At 42.9% G+C, this 19327-nt stretch overlaps 1 protein-coding gene across 3 annotated transcripts in view; it reads right to left on the bottom strand.

The window, feature by feature from the left end:
• Positions 1-19327, bottom strand: part of SMG7 (SMG7 nonsense mediated mRNA decay factor) — a 54817-nt gene that overhangs the window by 2397 nt on the left and 33093 nt on the right. Inside the window, exons 9-23 of one of the 3 annotated variants that reach the window (XM_033067294.2) lie at positions 18095-18257; positions 16887-17043; positions 14615-14685; positions 14238-14298; positions 13730-13849; positions 13060-13495; positions 9338-9482; positions 7991-8131; positions 7743-7873; positions 6664-7029; positions 5049-5198; positions 2574-2654; positions 1853-2012; positions 431-601; positions 167-318 (exon numbers count right to left, since the gene is read on the bottom strand). In XM_033067294.2, the coding sequence (XP_032923185.1) occupies positions 167-318; positions 431-601; positions 1853-2012; positions 2574-2654; positions 5049-5198; positions 6664-7029; positions 7743-7873; positions 7991-8131; positions 9338-9482; positions 13060-13495; positions 13730-13849; positions 14238-14298; positions 14615-14685; positions 16887-17043; positions 18095-18257 (2505 nt within the window). Of the gene's footprint in view, positions 1-166; positions 319-430; positions 602-1852; positions 2013-2573; positions 2655-5048; positions 5199-6663; positions 7030-7742; positions 8132-9337; positions 9483-13059; positions 13496-13729; positions 13850-14237; positions 14299-14614; positions 14686-16886; positions 17044-18094; positions 18258-19327 lie in introns of all 3 variants that reach the window. The other 2 variants (XM_033067293.2, XM_033067295.2) reach the window with 2 other exon arrangements.

Here is a 19327-nt window from a genome sequence, read left to right as displayed (position 1 = left end):
TTACATCTTCCTGCATTGGTGACACCTCCCACACTGCCTGTGTAAGTGAATCTGCAGGAAAAACTTTGGGCTTCTGGCACTGAACTCTAATGCTTCCAACAGGCTAATGCCCATCACTTGATTGTCCAGCCTGCAGACCCTTGAGCACAGCCTCAGCCATACCCACCTTCAGGCTCTCCATAAGCACAGCTGAGGAGTCCTCCATGGCAGGAGGGCCTTGGACTGCCCAGGTACCACTGGGCGCACTGGACTGGTGCCAGCTGCTCTCCGAAGAGGATGACGTTGTTGGCAAATAGTCCAGACCAAACCCTCCCATTGCTAAAATGGCAGAAAAACAAGTTCAAAGTGACATGGCAGAAACAGTGCAAAACAAGCACCATCAGATGATGGTGTCTGACAGCTCTGTGCTAACCTGGAACCCAGCACTTGCCTGGCTTATCTGTTTTCCAGCGGTCTGCGACTCTCCGCTCTCTGTTGTCTGGAGTCCCAATGGGTCCAAAGTTGGAGAAAGGAACAGAATTGTGGTTATGGGTTGGAGGGGAGCTTGGCAAGCTGCTGGGGTTGGAGGAGTGAGGAGACTGGCTGGCTGGTGTTGAATGATCTAGGGATTACAAGGGAAGAGGAAAAAAGGTCAGTAGAGACAGCAGGAGTCTTCCAGTTTTAAATTTCTTAGTGCTGCTGCAATTCTGCCATCATCCAGTTTGCTACAATGCTGAAGGTCAGTTTTTATTCCCTCTGTTACATGAGTATAATGCAAATTCCTAAATTCTGAGTGAAAAATTTAAAAGAACAGAATGACTATTTAATGTTTACTGAAAAACAAAACCCAGGAAACCTCATGAGGCTAGGCAAAGCCACTTTTCCCCATGTCTCTTGAAGAACTTGTCTCAAAGTAAAAGAATAATTGTCTCCAAGCTTGACAAACCAATAGAAAATTTGGATTAGATCTTGAGGAGTTTGCAAGTTTACAACTGCAACTCCCAAGTCTGAGAATGTTTTACACTTATGTGAGTCTTAAAACAAGTCAGACCAGAACCTAATAGTGAGCAAAAGAGCAGAGGGAGCTTGAATCAGGCTGTCCACAGGCAGAATGGAACAAATGAAGAGTTGAAGGGAGAGTGAGTTGAAGTCCTGGGAGCTAAAAATCTTGTTAGCATAAAAGCACTTTGTAACTCCCTCCATTTCACCCACAACAGCTTTTCCTGGCTGGTTGCAAAAGTCCCACCAAACATTTCATCCAGTGCAGATGTTATCTAAAATCCACTCATTTCTTAGATTCAACTAATTCCTCTCTCACACGCTTCTGGATTTTTAGTGAGAATAAAATTATTACATAATAGTTATGTTTTATGCCTTTAGAATAATTACTAACAAAGAAGCTGGTTTGCTTTATGGGCTGTTCAACAGTAGAAAACCAAACACAACAAAATCCACTACTGTTGTATTTTCCTGCGCTCTTCCCTCACACAGTTTCTTTTTCAAATATCTGCATTATGAAATCCAGTTCCTCCTGTTTTTTCCAAAAAAGTAACACAAAGTGTATACGGATGTCTGAGTTAAAAATGCCCGTCAGAAAACCAAGTTAAAGAGATTTCAGGATTTATCACCTCCTACATTTATCCTGCTCAACTACTTAAATTAAAATCCAGGTTCTTACACTGTATTAATTACAGAATCCCCTCTTATTTCTGAAGATATATAAAGTAAAACAGAAACCTTCAGAGACCTTGTCAAGTAAGTTTGGGTTGGTTTTTTTTTTTAAATTTCCAGTTACATATAACTTGCAGTTGGTTTAGAATTAGCTCAAATCCTCTTAAATCACTAGACACAAGAAATGCCATACCAGGATTACCTGAGCTGGCTGGAAGGGATGGAGACCACGGAGTCCCTTCAAAGAGAGAATAAAGTGAAGTCTCCTGATGGGCAACTGAAGGGGTGACTTCTGTTTTTGTGCTGGTATTCATGTTTTTTCCATATACCTCATTGAACATGCTGTTGTTTGGATATCTTTCCTGAAAAAAAACCAAACAATAAAAGAGCTTATGTGTTAGATTTATTTCGAACACTTATAATTAAACAATTATAGCTCAAAATATTTCCTAATTCCCTTTTCACTTCCCAGTCCCATCTTCTTGGACCATTTAATTTAACATTAAGTCCATCATATTGTGAATCAGGACAGATTTCTCCTGCCTGGACTGCAAAGTCTTCACAAAATCTTCATATTCCCAGTATTCAGAAAAGTTGTATCAAGACCCTGCTCAATTCTCTGGAGGAGAACAGGTCATTCATTGCTCTGGAAATAATAAACTACACACCACATCATCCAGAAATGCACCTTTTCAGTCAGTTTCATGACTTCACCGAGAGCAAAGGGCTCATGGACTCAGCAAGATTCAAGAGTACATCTGCAGAGATATAGCTAAGATGAATTTGGGAAGAAAACTGATAAAGGCAAAGATTAAGTTGATACAGAGTTAATTTACACATCCATGTGGATTTCTTTCAGGTTTTCCACTGGCTTAACCACAAGCTGAAACAGCAAAAGGTGTTGGACTCTGGTTCTCACTCACCTGATTTAGAGAAAAGCCACTGAGGGACAGGAAAGATGATGACTGAGACATCAATTCTGATGGTTTTTCCAGCAGGGACTTCTTCAGAAACCAAAAAGGGGAAAAGCACAGTTAGTGCTCAGTGTAGGGACCAGGAGGAAAGCGTGTAATCAGAAACTGCCAAAGTGTTTTTGGCCACATTTACAACTTGTTTTGCATTTTAGCTCCAGCACCTTGATTTAAAGGGAAGGGAAACTAACAAGTGTAAAAAGTCAGTAGTTTTCCTATTACCTGTAATTAATAATCTACAAGTCTACCAAGCTGAGAGTGTCAGACAAACCCCACTGCCAGAACAGGTTTTCAAACGCAAAGTCTAATACTCTGATACATCTAAAGGGGAGACTCCTGCCAAAAATACCTTATGGTTGTGTAAAACCTTGTACAAATGAGAAAACAGAGTACAAACGAGACAGGATCCCTCCCAGTGGCATGAGGAGTCCTTCAGACAAGATCAGACTCTTGTATGTGGCTGTTAACAGAATATCATTTCAGTTCTGAGAGCATGCCTGCTGTAGAGACCTTCTCAGACAGCAAGAGCAGCTAATTGCTTTTAAATTAGGTTCAGTAGTCCACAGGTCATTTAGCACTCTCTCATTTCCATTATAAATTACTTGTAGAGAGGAAGGAAAAAAACCCAACCCAAATATTTAAAAAAAAGGTTCCAAAACTCCCCATGACTTTTTACTTCTATGAAAAGATATTATGGACCATGACCTTTTTTCCATCATCTATGCCACCTCCCTCTCACACAGCTGTTATTTCCAGCATAATATTTCTTTTCTTTCTGTTTGGTTCTTACTGTGATTAAGTAGTGAAAAACAGTGTCTTTGAAATGAGCCTATTCAGAGCAGAAACAGCTACGTTATCATTGACAGAAACCAAAGAAAAATTACTAAGCTTGGCTGGTAGACAATGAACATAACCAAATCTAGGATCTGGATCACCAAGCCACAGAATTAGTAAAACCATAAGTAAAAATATGTGTGAACCAAAATAAAAGCTGTAGTCTTATTATAAATAAACCCCCTCTTGCACTCTCACCAGCTCAGCACATCAGTTGTTTTTAAATTTATTATTCAAACCATAAAAACCAGAACTAGCCTCCCTTTGTCTTTAACACAGTCACAGTACCTGGAATATATTTGCTATCATCCTGTAACTTAAGACAAACAGTCTCATTTTCTTGGCAAGCAGCCCCTAGCCTGTTAGATTTTCAAAGTGACAGCTCATTACTTTGAAAGCACGTTTTAAAAGACAGACAAAATTCCCACTCTGCATATCCACGCGGCTTGCACAGCGAAGGATTTCCTTCCATTTGTCAGCAGACACAACAGTAGGAGCTTCAAAGGAAGCTGTTAAAGCAGCAGCTATTAGTTTCTTAGCAAAGTTATCTAACGAGACAGAAATGAGTGTGTTTTGTGACTGGCTCCTTGGGATGGCAGGTAAAATAACTGAGGAAGAGACTTAATCAGATTTTGAGTAGTCACAAATAATTCTTTGTTACAGCTACTGATCTGAATGAGCAGGATTTAATGAATGTGCTTATAGCCATAGTAGAAAAGCATGCTGCACTTTCAAAGGCAATTTAAAAATTCAACAGCTCTGAGACCCCCCTAGAGAACTAGGAAGATTTTAATAAAAAAAAAGTAGGGAAAAAAACCCCAAAACCCTCTGTCAAAAATGACTGTACTTCTGTAAAAGTCACTGTGTATTTATCCAGTGAATTGCTATTTTCTTCCAAAGTCATCTTTCTCTTTTTTTTCAATCTCAGGCAACATCCCTCTGCCTCTATGGAATTTTTATAAGCAGATTATAATCACAGAATCCTATAACAGAATGGCAAAATGGCTTAGGTTGGAAGGGACCTTAATACTCATCTCATTCCACCCCACTGCCCAGGGACACCTTCCACTATATCCCAGGCTGCTCCAAGCCCTGCCTGACATCACCTTGGACACTTTCAGGGATGCGGCAGCCACAGCTTCTCCCCAACCTCACAGGGAAGAATTTCCTCCTAGCATCTCATCTAAACCTACTCTCTGTCAGTTTGAAGCCATTCCCCCTTGTCCTGTCACTACACCCTCATTCTGATGATGCTCTACAGCCCCACCAGTGCCCCCCCGCCCTTTATTACTAAACCCATACAACTGCAGAAGAGTAGGTGCATTAAATTACCTATCATGATGCATCAACACCTCTCCTGTGGACCATACTTACAAAACCCCACAGTTACTCTGATTTCTAAACAAATTAGCAGGCCTGGATTCAGCCCAAAAGCTGTAGTTTTCACCCCTGTGAAAACTAGCACAAAGGTGAGGCAGGGAAGTGGACAGGAGGGATGGGGGAGAGAAAGGAATTTCACATTTCTTATAATTTCACAGAAGAAAGAGATGCCAATTAAGAGTGAGAAGCAGCAGTATTACATCAAATACATACAAAGAGGCTTCGTCCAGGAAGAGAGGCGAGAGGCCCCAGCAGAGCTGGGTAAAGATCAGGAGGATTAGAGAAAATCAGCTCTTCCTCCTCCTCCAAGGCAGCCAGACTCTTTAACAGGTCCGGAGGAAGCAGAGGGGAGCTCTTGGGGTCCTAGTGACAGAAATGAGCACAGTGAGACAAGAGAAGGCAGAAAGAACAGCCAGAGCAGGAGAGAGAATAGCAAGAGGAATGCAGAAGGCAGCATGCAGAGGGCAAGGTGAGAATGGTACTGAGGCACACACTGAGAGAACTCTGAGCAGAAACAACCACCAGCCACGCAGCCAAATGCTCACAGGGAGAGGAGAACACATAGAAGTGACAGCAGGGAGCTTTAATTAGCCAAGCATGTGCTTCCCCTTGCACCCATGCCACATACTGAACCTGCTTCCAACAGGCAAGGACAACTAACAACATCACCATTCTTCTATAGCTGACCTGTGAGTAATTTAGGTTTCAAGCACAATTATGTTTGCACCTTCATCTTTTCTCTGCTTGAGGAGTTTAAATCCCATGAGACTTATTTCCACTGGTGATAGCTGCTATGCCAATGCACAGCTGACCAGCCCCCTAGGCCAGTAAAATCTGCTCAGTGCTGGTCAGACTGGACATCTTTACATTTATGAGGGATGCTTAAAGCACAAGCATCAAGGCATAGCTTCTCTCTGTAGCACAATGTGCTGGCACCTTGGCAAGGCTTCCCTTTTAGAAATGAGGACAAGGCTTTGACCTTGTCTCCATCTAAAAACCACAACCTGACATCATGGTAGGGGCAGACTCCTACATTGTCTGGCTTTTCTCTCACAAGGATGAGCCAAGTGATATCACCTGACCTCCATGTCCTGAGTGCATATACAGAGACACACCCAACCAAAGGTTTAAAAAGCCTCCGTTTAAGCCTCTTCATAAACATCACCAAAAGCACTCACAGACAACTCCAGGGCTGTTAATAAATAACAGAGATTGGTGGCTTTATAAACAGCAACATGAACCACAATTACATTAACAAGTAAAGTATTCCATTACTGCAACTGGGAGCTAAGGAAGCCATTTAGCTCCCTCAGTGTGGTGGGATTTTCAGGAAGAACAAACAAACAAAAAGAAATCTAAGACAAGACCACTGCTACCATCCTTGATTGCTCAACCTATTGCAGCCTCAGCCATTCAATTCACTATAGCAGTGTTAGGAGTTCTCCTAAAGTGTAATAATTCAACTGCAATTATTTGAGTGGTTTTTATGGTTTCATCCTTTGCCAGACAAGAATCTTCCCCAAAACTATCAGCTGCCATGTTTCTCAGCCTGGCAGACAGAGTGCAGAGATGGATGGCACATTCACACTGAACAAGACTTAACATCTACTTGAAACCAAATCTTCAAGAGACTAATCCTACACACAGCATACTAAAATGGGGAATTCATTACTTTGTGCTGGAACCCCAGCTACTGATGCTCAGTTCTCTTCTAAATAGGTTCACATTGACCTACTTAGGACCACAGGGCATTCTTGAAACAGGGAAACTCCAAGAGTTGCCGGGAATACCAGAGCCTTAGTTTTCCCCAGTGTAGCATGGATTTTACCTCAAAGGTCATCCTGGAGACAGCATCCTGCTCGGAGCGGAAGACTCCCTGCCGCTTCCCCCTGCGGTCCAGGTTCGACTGCTGGGTCATCACCCTGTTGTCCGTCATGGCATAGGAAGAGTCCCAGTAATATTCTGGCACCTTGACATCTGAGGGGTTCTGGTTATATGGCTCCATTGGGAAAGGCTTCATTTTTTTCTCCAAAGGTTGCTGTTGCATCACAGGAGGCTGTAATGACTGTTCAAAGAGCTTGAGAGGGTCCTGGGCCTGCAGGTAATAGGGCTGCTTTACAGACATGATCTTCCCCAGAGAGCCTTGGACTTGAGGGGGGTTCCAGAGCTGCTTCGATGAGTCTGTCTGTGGATACTGAGGCAGAGACACAGGATTTCACCAGCAGGGAGGAATAATTCATGTTACCTGAATGCCTAACTCCATCCAAGCTGTCATCCAAATCTGACTCATGCGTGATAGCAAATCAGAATGTTTGTGGAATGTCTCTGTTATTCATCAAAAGCTATTCCCACAGGCATCTAATGTTCTCTAGTCAAGTTTTAAACCAAGTATAATCCTTACCCTATCCAGTACCTTTTAACCCAAAAGCCTACAAACTAAACCTTTAGTAAAGTACTGAACCAGCATTCTGCTGCCCAGAGCACAAGCAGGGTCTCACCATTGGGTCCAGATTTGCCAGAAGGGAGATTTTCTCCAGCACAAGGTGAGCAAAGGAACTAAGAGCTGTAAGGGAACTGACACTGCAACCAGTTAGCCAGGAAAGTGCAGCTGGGGGTCCACACTCAGTCCTCATCATTCACAAAAGAAAACTAGAAAGGCCTGAGACAGACATATCACCTCCACACCTTGTCTATATCAGAAACACATAGCAAATAGATGACAGAAACAACATGCCATTCCAGTACATACCTTCCTTTCAGCATCATATGTTCACACCCAAATTTGCCCAGAAGTTCACAATCAAAACTCTTTAACAACAATTTTGAAAGGTAATCCAGGAAGACAAGTCTTGAATGTTGCCACTTATTTTTAAATGAAGCCCAGCATACAGTAGAGGCCAAGTTTACCTGCTGGAATCCGGAGTGGTGTGGTGGGCTCTTCCCCAGGCCCTGCACAGCTTTTGTGGGGGACTGTTGCTGCTGCTGCTGGGCCAGAGCTTGGACCTGTAACTGGCTTGCGGACTGTGCTGTTGCCTGAGCTGGTAAAGATGAGAGGGGTTGCTGGGAAGGAGGTTGTGTTTGCTGAGGTCCCTGGGTCATTGGCCCTGGTCCAGAGGGCCGTTGCTGGCTGTAAGGAATGTGGGACTGTTTCCCACCTTGCACCTGGTTTCCTGCAGGCGAGTGAGCTGTGGGCTGGAGGAAGGTTCCTGGGACAGAAACACCACCTGGGAAGGTGTACCCCGTGCTCATGGAGAAAGCCACAGGAGGGGGGACAACATAGGTTGGAGGAGGAAATCCTGGAAAAGATAAAAAATGCACCTTTAATTACAATTTGGCAGAGCATACAACTCCCTCCGGAAAACTCTTAGTGGGGGTTCCTCTTCCTACGCTGTTCATTTAGGAAAGGAGGCACCAGTCTGCACACATGCACTACAATGTCCTTCCTCACCTTGGCATGTGCATGGCTGTGATCACACAAGGATTCCTAGTTTGCTTTGGAGTTTTCTTGCAATATTCCAGGCACTGAGAGCACTCATCCATGGCAATATCTGAGGGTCATATGTTTGCACATTCCCTCCCCGCCAATCTCCTGGTTTTTTTTGACCCCCACCCCACTACCATTTCTCTTCATTGCTCTTGGGTTCTTGATGCTTTACCCCCAAAGTCTCCTGCCCTGCGAACACATTTTTAGGGACTAAACTTCTGGAGGAACAAACAGAAGCAATCAATACATTAAATGTACTGCCTCCTCTCAGAGAATCCCCAGTCTCTGGATCAATTTAGACAGAGACAGATGGAAACCAAACAAATCCTCATATCCATAAGATCAATTCCTTCCCTGTAGTTCCCTGAAAAGCCAGGTTTGGAAGGCAAGCTTCAATTCTGTCTCTCGCAGGTCAGATTTTATGCTGACTTTGGGACAGGGAAGACACCCATCTGTCTTATATTGAGGAGCTCCATGTAACAGGTGCAGGGAAGATACAGCTTCCAGTTATTCCATGAGCAAACATGGATAGCAAGGTATGACAGGCAGACTCCACAGCAAAATGGGACACACAGTGCAGCAACAACAGCAAGACCACACAAATTACAGCTTCAAACGTGAGCACCACTACAAAAGAAAGTAGGTTTTAAAGCAAGCAGTGTGACTGATCTTTTTCAGCAATGGAGCTGAAATACAGGGAATGTTCAGAAGCAGTGCTAGCAGAAAGTTTTGTCATGTTCAGACTAACTACAGGAAGAGCCTAGCGTGAAGTCCCTTGATCTCACACCCATTAAACCAGAAGACAGGTGGCAGATTTCATGACAAACCTCAATTCCAAAGCATAAGGAATCGTATTCATCTCCTTTCAGTTCTGCTATGCTCCTTTTTACTACTTGATAAGATGTTCGACAGGAAAATCCATGTTCTTTAACAGAACCCCTACCTTCCAGAGGCTTCTGGAGGTACCAACCACTACAGTCAACAATAAATGACACTTCAAAAGAACGATGCAAATTACCTGGTCGGCTAGGAAGGGGAGGGAAGGCTCCTGGGTGATGAATAGGGATGAACTGGGAACTGCTGGCCTGACTCGGAGTCTGAGTTACAGGTGTTTTCCTGGCTTCAGACACCGGGGTCTTCCTCATCTCCGTCTGCGATTTCACCTGATGCAAGAGAAAGTATGAAGAAATTAAATCACTTGTCCTAAACTTCCACATTAACCACATCATGTCTCAAGCCAAAAATTAAACTCTCAGATTGTCTGAGTGATTATTTTCTTTTCCCTAAGTAACTGAGAGAAGTTTGGAACACAGAGCCCTCCTCACTGACCTCAATCAGATTACCCTGCATGCCCTCAGGCACTTCTCACCTCACAAAAGCACTCAAGGATATTGTCTCAGAAGATGCAAGCATGATAGTGAGACACAGACATAGGATATCACACCATCCAAGGAACTTACCATGCTGCCCACCTGCAGTGTTTAAAAACAGAAAGAGCAGATGCTACTATGCTTCTCCTGGAAGGACACTGCTTCAACCCAAGTCATGCTACTTACCTGCAGAACCCTAAAAAACAAACACAGCCACATTCTTTCTGGGGAGTTCTCTCAGCCTAATCCATACAGTGATGTATGTGCACAAACTCCTCCACACTATGGAATTCTTTGGACCCAGAGCATACAAGACAAACAGCAGAAGTGTTTCACCTCATTCAGTTTACTGTGTAACTGCGGGGTGTTCTGTTAAAAGAGCTGCACCAGTTAAAGGCAGAGAGAAGAATGTAATGTAATGTTTACCTTATTCTGAGTCTCCCGTGGTCTGGGTCTTCCTGGGGAGGAAGACAGAGGGGAAGACTACTTTCCCTTTCTGTTCAGCTCGGCAGAACTGCCTGGAATGCAAGATGGAGCAGGCAGGAAAAAGACAGCAAGCAAGGAACCCGGGAAATACAGAAAGGGCCCAGGAGCAGACCTGACATCAAGCCTCAAAGGTGAGTGAAAGAAAGGGTTGTATCAGGGATCAAATGAAAAAAAAACCAAACCAAACTATAACAATAACCCCCACATCATAACTGTGTGGGGTTTATTTAGACATTGAGTGCTGCTGAGTTGAAAGGAGTTACAGGACAGTTGTTTTCTGCCAAATTACAGCAGTAAAGGGATAGATGCACTCAAATACTTTCTTAAGTTATTTTTCAAATTGAATTTCCCCGTTTAGAAATTATGGGAGTGTAGGGTTCTTTCTGCATTTGTAAAATTGAGAGGTTTGGGTGAATTTTTCATTTCCCACTAGAAAAAGTCTGGAGGGAACTCCACCTCAAGGTTCTGGTTGATGCTAAACACCACGAACAATGCAGGCCCTCGTTCATGCCACATCTCTTCACCCTCCAGCACATTCAGCATATTTAACTTACATTGTGCTGTCCCTTTCCCCTCCACAACAAGCCAAATATTTTTATAACCCATATCAAGCACTGTGCACTCTTTTATGGAAATGCTAGAGAATTCAAAGACACTCTTCTTGCCATGGCATGTTAAAACTCGAGCTCTACCCATCAAAAACTCAAGTATGCTATAACTCATTTCAGAGGGTGGCTTCTAGAAGGCCCCCTGCACGATTTACAGTTAACTTTATAAAAACCTAAATCACAAAAACTGATTAATCAAGACAAATTTCAGTTCCTTCCTTGTTTCTATTTGATATCACCTCAGAAGTGTCAATGCTACCAAATATTTACCCCCACAATACCCCTACGTGCTCCTACACAGTGCTTGAAAGAAGCACCATTCCATCACAGGGACCTCTTAAGAGTAGGCTACACTTTGAGTTAGTCTGCACTGAACTTCCTTGGCTTCCCTAGAGAGCAGAGATTCAACCCAGATAACAGCCTGCCTGAGCATGCAAGTGGCCCATGTATCTGCAAAGCAGGACTGATCACTTCTGTACCACACTCTTCACATTTTTTGCCAAGTAGGAACCGCAGCATTTAAGCTTTTGAAGGCAATGAACTATGTAGGAAATAAAGCATGAAATTGCCAGGAGTGCCAAAGCAGAACACAAACAGTCCATCTACACTGGTTTCTCAGTGTGGGGGGAAGCAAGTAAGCAAGCCTTCCCTCTATTCTGGAGCAGGCCTGGGTAATCAAATCCACCAAATTAGAAGACACAAAAGGCATTTCACTGGACTTGTTGCATAAATACAGCTGATGGAGTTAAAAACCCAAAATTAATTTCTACTGAAGAAGAGACAAACAATAACTAACAACATCAGAGGAGATTCTACTACAGCTGGGTTTGCTGTACGTTAAGACTAAATCAAGCAAATTTTTGATAAGCCATCATCCCTTCCCAGAAAGCTAACACAGTCCTCAGATCTGGTTGGTTTTTATACACCTGAAGTCCTTATTTTGCAAGACAGAGGCACAAAGATCAAAATGGGAGTTATGCTGAGACCCACAATGACACCCAGACGCATTTGACAAATAACTAAGAAATTTGCTATTCTAATTCACCTATGTTGGTTTTCAGACACCAGAATCATGTTCCATGACTCACAAATTATTGTCCCCTGGTTTCTGTAGCCTTTACAGAAACCCTTTGTATCCCGAAGTATGGCTCCCTTGCAAAACCAACTGAACGATGCTGCCAGTTCAGACACTCCATTTCTTAACCATGATGTTTAACAGCAAATCATCAGGAGGAAAACAGGGAGAATAATCCAAGGCTCCTAAACAACACAAACTGGAAAAACTGAAAGAGATGATTTGTCTAGTCTGGGGAAAAGACCTTAGTTGCACAGGCCTTTGGAGCAGCTGCACAGAGGAAGAGTTATTCTGCAGACCTGTCCTGGGCAGCAGTAGTGGGCTGGCAGGGACATAAAGTGCATTAGGAAATAATTTCCACTTGCAAGAACAGTGAAGAACTAACAATTTCTCTAGGTAAATAACAGAAATCTCTATCATCACTATCACTGAATGGTTCCAGTCATTATCAAGGAATGACTGAGACACAGTCAAATTGTCCAGGTACAGATCAGACCAGCCTTGACACTCTCTACCCTCACTTACTATGACGTAGTAGAAGGCAGACCAGCAAATTCACTGTTTACTTGATATATTTCATAAGTAATGCTCAAAAAATAGATAAAAAAGCATCCCCCAAAAAATGTAACTGGTAAAAGAGCAGCTGATATGAAAACAAATAATTTTGAGTAAGTGCCTGAGCACAGGTTGACAATTTAAGAGCATAGTGGCTTTCCTTACTTCCACAGAGACACCCGATTGCGCCTACACTACAGAGGATCTTACTCCTCATGCAATTTGGTGCTTTTGTGACACGTTCAGTTTGTTGAATGTGCACCAGTTAACTGAAGTGAAAATGCAGAGTACTCAGTTCCTCCACAACAGACCCCAGAAGGGCAAGAGCATGACTAGGACCTGGCCACATGAACTGCCAAATAACTCGTGGAATGGGTAGAAATCGTTTTTAGGATAGTTATAGCACCTCTCATTGCACTCATTTTCCTCTCCTCTCTCTCTTTTTGAGATAGCATCAAGGAAAAGCAAAGAGATGCTGAGATCATCATCACCTGGTCTCTGAGGTAGAAGTATTTTCTATTATTGAGCATTAGCTGCAGTTGCAGGGCCCACAGCAAGACCTCAGTTCTACCACACTATACACAAGCAGTGACTGCCCTGACACAACATGGCACTGTCTCAGTATCCCTCTGAGCTAAAGGCTTACCTGAACTGCCACATTCTGCTTTCCTGCTTCCTGCATCTTATCCAAGCCACATTTCTTGGTCTCATTCTTTCTTTTATTGTTATCCTTCTTCCCATCATTCTTATTTGCTACTATTCCTTTGCTACAGTCCCGTCTGTCCCTCGCTATGTCCTTTGGGGGGTAGATGCGTGCTTGTTCTCTGTTCATCTCCCGGGGCTTGATGTTCTCTTTGAAGGTGACCATTGGCTTTTCTCCTGCATCGCAGCTGTTGCTCAGGCTTCTGCCAGAGGACAGCACTGATTTGAGTCCAGGGCTCCCATCAGCACACAGCGGCTCTGCCATGGATGTCTCCTGCAAGGTGAGACTCTCTTTGGCTTCACTAGGGTCCTCCAGTAAGAGCTCCGGGATTTCTGTCACAAACAAGAGCTTTCCTACCTCATTTTCACATTGAATCAACCTGAAAAAACCAGGAAGGAATTAAAAAGCAAATACATAAACTACATTACTTATCATAATCAGTCTGAAGGAACAGCATGCTGACCCACAGAACAGATTATTAGTGCTGTCAGCATCTTGTGCTCACATTACAGCTAACTGATGTATTGGACAGAGAGAAAAATAACATTCCACAATGGCACTTGTGACACCTCAGCTTCCAGTAGTGGGGGAAACACAAAGTACTTGCAATTACCTTGGCTGGTTATCAGCAATCCATTTGCCTGTGAAGATCAGGCGCTGTTGCCGTATCCGGCGTTGCTGCCCTTCTTTATCCCCTGTAATTGCCTGGTGGCCTTTGGAAAAATCCAAATTCCTAGTATTGATACAGAAGAGGGAATATTAATTACACAATTACCCTCTGCAATATGCTACTTTTCTAGAAATGTGTCAGCATTGCTCTACTAAAAGTTGTGAACTTTCACCAGATATTATTCAAAACATGGCTATTAAGAGATGTCTGATTTACATATGTAATCCTCATCTGGTGAAATGCATCTACATTAAAGAGGCTCAGCGGGATCATGAACAGTATCATAACCTCAATAATTTCTTAGGGCTACACCATCCATTGCAGTTGTTTTGGAGACCAACATCAAACTACACATCAGTAAACATACAAATCAGATATTGTAGGGAACAGACCAATGTCTGTAGAAATCATGACATCAGTAAAAGTGCAGGACCCTTCAGCTGTCACCCACCTGAACGAGGGTCTCAGAGCCAGGAATCCTTGCAACTCAAATTCTTCTGGAAGGGGGGTTGCTGACAAACAGACAGTAAACAGCATAAGCAAAGCATGAAAGCACTGAGCACAGTATCACAGCAGATACCTCAGCATGGTCTCTATACATAGTAAAGCCTTCCATTAACTGATCCACCCCACAATCTGAGGAATTCAGGAAGGATAAAGCAGAGCAGCCTGCTCAAAACAAGAAAAAACATTTGCAAAGTATTCACATGAACTAATACAAGAAGACAACTTGCTTCCTTATTTGCTCTTCAACTGTAATTCCCCACACCAGTAGGAAAAACATTGTTTTTCCCAGTTCTTTACAGCACAGACTACAAGTGTCCTTACCATTATTACTGGATAGATCTTCTTCATGAGGTTGGAAACTATTTAGAAGAGAGATCAGCCAGGGCCATATGCTAAAAATTAGAAAACAGGCAAACCCTAAGTGAAAACTGCAAAACATGGAATGTGTTTGCTTTACCAAAAAAAACACTGAATCTGTTACCATCACAGTTTACATTAATCCTCTGATTCCCAAGGAAAGTTTCTTGCAAAATGTCAGTGAAAAGACCACTTTCTTGAAAAAACTACTATCACTAAAAAGTCAACCTAAAGTTCCCAAGGAAGCCAAGCTCTCACAGCACAGTGTTCATTATCCAGTAGATCAGAGAGCCTGTTGTGAATTTAGCAGACCTAGAGTGTGAGCAAGTGCTGCAAGCACCTGTCTGCAATTCATGCTTTGCAGTCCAAAGGTGATGGCTCTCAAGGCACAGTCAATGAACCAGTTCAGGCAGCAAAAGAATTTATCAAGACACAGCTGTGCAGAAATTTTTCTGCTCCCTGGACAACACTGTACTGTAGTGGTGGAGCATTTACCACCAAGGGAAGAGACTCTAAGGAAGGGCTGCACCAAGAAAGATCATTGAACTAGAGGTGAACTTGCAGTCCCCTGCCCTGCCCTCAGGATACCAGTAACAAGCAATGACTGGAAATTCTTCCCAAAGTCCCTGGAGCAAACAACTTTAAAATCACAATGATCACTGCATAGGTGGTTAACATTTAACTGCTACCACCAGGCTGCTTGCACCTGTTTGCTAAAAGCTCCCACCAAAAGTCAAAAAATCCTTCTGCTTTACTGACAGGCACCATGGAAACAACAAAAAACTATTTCAAGATGCCCACTGTGCTCAGCGTAGGAGAAATGAATGTGTCCTCCCCAGCAAGGCTTTCAGCCCTCACCCAGCACATGGCCTGGAGAATGCACCATGCCCCCAACAGCACTGTACACCCTCAGCTGCTTTCCCACAGGGCTGCAGGCATAGACAGCACGATCTTCATCATTATTCTCTACACTACACTGAGCAACAGCTCCTTCCCATGACTGACAAGGAACAAAAGAAGGAAAAAAACACCCCAGAGGTCTTCAATGAGGCAAGTAAAGTCAGTAATATGTTGTCCAGAAAATGGGTTTCTTCAGAGAATCCCAGAATGGGATGGAAGAGACCTCCCACCCTCTGCCATGGGCAGGGACACCTTCCACTACCCCAAGGTTGCTCCAACCTGGCTTTGGACACTTCTAGGGATGGGGCAGCCACAGTTTCTCTGGGCCAGAGCCTTACTGCCCTCACAGAGAAGGATTTCTTTCTAACCAACCTAAATCTACTCACTTTCAGCTTAAGGCCATTTACTCCATTAATTACTACCTGCATGTCCTTTCTGCAGGGACTACTTGATATCAACAGGTATCTTGCCTATTAAAATACAGGCATAAGTCTTCCTTCAGGATGTGTGAATGACAATAGTTACCATCATCTCAAAACCATATCTGAACTCTTTTCCTTAATCTTTCCTTCAGGAATTCTGTGGTTTAAGCTCCCAAAACTCCATGGGTTTTTTTGTTTCTTATTTAACAAACCAAAGTTATAGGTACCCTTGTTCCCCATGCATCACACTGCTTTTCTTGGAGTGTCCATCTTAGGAACAATGCTCATCCAGCTGCATCAGTAATAGCCACTCTGATCCTAAGAGTCACCTTACAGAAACACTTCATTGAATCACAGTAATGAATGAAAAGTTAACAGACTATGTAAAAAAAATAATCATGAGTTTTGAGCAATTTATGTCTTAATTTATGAGATTAGTGGCAAAAGTGAAAAATCAGAGCAACAGTCCAGAACAGCTAAGCCTGCACTAACATTTAAAGAGTCTCTCTACTAAACTGAATTTAATTCCTAGGTGACTACATTCCAGCACTGCCTAAGTAATGGTTTAGTGCACAAAATTAAGGCAAGTATTCTCCTGCCACTTCACCCAGTAATCTGAGAAAGATAAGACTACAGGAACTCAGTAGTTATGCTCAAATTGGACATTATAAAATAGATCCCCCAACAATGAAAAACCTACAGCAAACCTAAAGACAATTAAGAGAGTCAATTTGCTCATGCAATCAACAAGTCTCAGGTTTTGCTTTACGAACTTTTTAGCACATACACTTTCTATCATTTTGGTATCTGTAATGGTAAGTTGTATGATCACTCTTCCCATGGCTTATTTGTGGATCAACAGTAATTAGGAGCTTCATGCAACAAAATGTAACAAGAGAAAGATTAACACTCACTACCGTCTTTCATCAACCACTGCCTCCTGGAAAACACTGGGCCTAAGTTTCAGCCAGTCCATGGAAACCTTCACAGCTGGAAGAGGATATGCAGCCCCAGAGTCCTCCTGGTAGTCATTTTGTAAAGGACACTTGCACAGAACTCCAAGAAATGACACTAAAAACAGAGTAAGAGGAAAAAGCAAAAGAAAAAAATCCATGATGTGGGAATGGCACTTCAAAGTTGACCAAATAATCCAATCAAACATACCCGCCCCATGAACCCCTATTCTAAGACCTAGCTCTTTATAACAAGGCAGCCCAGCTACCTCATCTTAAACAATCCACTAACAGATCACAAAACAGGGCTTTTCAATAGTTTCCAACTATGCAGTAGAATCTTGATGTCTGTATCTGTTCAACTGTCATGGCAAGTCATTTTGGTAAAGTCAAAAAATCATGTGAGCCAAGCCCAGTGCAAAAATAGTCACTCACCTATTTATTAGAAATTATCAACTCAACTACCTACCTGCACTTTATTCACTTCAACCAGCAGGCACACAAATGCACTGGAGTTCTGCAGGCAGGCACCCAGCCCAGACCCCTTAGGGCACAGAAGCTGAGAAAGAGTAACCATACCAGTGTGACCATGGTGCCTTCAGAATCAACTCCAGACTGGAACTTGGAGAAATCCAGCTATTTAGAAATTTAGGTGTTGACAAACAAGGCCAAGCTGACAACAGGCTCAATCAGGTTAAGCAAATCAGCATTATGGGGCTAAAGTCTAAAATGCTCTGACTCTCACTTATCTCCTGCTTGATATTACCAAAGGCAAAGAAGCTGAGGTCCTGGTTGACTCAACTTCAACTTCAGTCCTGTTGAATCAGAACCAGTTCCATTCAAAGCAGCCTCCAAAGAGCAGTACTGCTCACTGCCAAGCTGGATCTGGTTTTGCACCCAGGTTAAAATGTTATTTCAGAACCAGGAAAATGATGCAGAGTACTGTAAAGCTTTAAACAGAGGAAGTCTGGACACAGAAATCCAGTGTCAGTCAGCACTGCTGACATAAATAATTCTGTGTGACCATCATCTCTCACAACTCTCTCCCTAATGTCTATTCTCGGCACTTACCTCACAGAGCCATTAAGCTAAATCCTGACAGGAAATTACTAATGGATTCCACATTAAAATCAAGAGAACTACAAAAATCAATTAGCTGCCACACTTACTGAAGAGAGCCAGGAGCTGTGTCCAGCAGAGCTGCTCATCCTGGCTGTAGCTGTGCTGCTCTGTTTCATTGCTGAAGTCTCGCAAGTGGTGCAGTTGGAACAGGTTGATCACAGTAATATGGACTAACTGCTGAGAGTTGAAGGCCTTCTGGAACAACAACCTCTGCAATAAAGACACAGGGTGGATGTATTTTTAGACGGCAAAACACATGCTTGGAAGGACTGGTAGTTGCTCCTTCACTGCTTGACTGATTTTTCTGCCCTTAGGCAACATTCAATCTGGATTTTATTTTCAGGTCATCCCTCCCAGCACAGCACTGGGTTTCCCAGGAGGACCCCACCGTTAAGCACAAGGTTTTAGCTTGTACACCAGTTCAGACACACAACAAATCAACATCCCCTTTGCATGGTTCTCCTCCAGACCGTGTGCCACTTCAAATGTGCACTGACACCACTGCAAAGGCCTGTAGATGCACTGGGTTTGTCTGCCTTTCAAGGAACCAGTATGGACAATGAGACATTTTAAATTTAACTACTGCATGGTTATGCATTAAAGACTAATTCCACACCTGACTTCATGGGTCACAGAATGCTTCGGTGGGCTAAAGTAGCGAGAGCTATTTACAAATGTCTTTCACTAACTACACTAGAACAGACACCTTTCTCAGGACAGCAAAAGAGACTTCAAGGCTTTTTGTGGGGAAAAAAAAGGAGCCGACATATCTTCAGACACAGCAATCAGGGAATCAGGAAGATTAACTAGTGTAAGCATCAGGAAAAGGTTTAAGCTCCATGTTAACCCTTGACTCTCTCATGTAGGGCACGAAGCACTGCACAGCTGACAACTGAGACTGGCAAAGCTGCCAGCAGCAGCACCCAGGGCCTGACTGAATGCTCCCAACCCTTTAACTGCTCTCCTCAGAGTTAAAATGAGCCACAAAATTAAAATGATTCACTACCATACAGCCAATTTCACATCCACATTCAGCTTGCTGAAGCCAGAAGAGTTGCTCTCTGATAAATTAGGCCTCGTGTTGCAGAATAAAAAAAAAAAAAAGGGTAATATAAGCAACAAAGTAGGGCTCAATTAGCTGTTTTAAAACTCTGGATCAGTCCAGAAAATGAAGACTGCTCCACATGCCTGAGTAGTGTTCATAATTACTGATTATAAGCACTGTGGAAAAATAGCCAGCATCACACATGGAAAGAGAGATATAATTATTTCCTTTTGAA

The sequence above is a fragment of the Catharus ustulatus genome, chromosome 9 (assembly GCF_009819885.2).
Source record: "Catharus ustulatus isolate bCatUst1 chromosome 9, bCatUst1.pri.v2, whole genome shotgun sequence".
NCBI lineage: Eukaryota > Metazoa > Chordata > Aves > Passeriformes > Turdidae > Catharus > Catharus ustulatus.
This window is presented reverse-complemented; position numbering and strand designations above follow the sequence as displayed.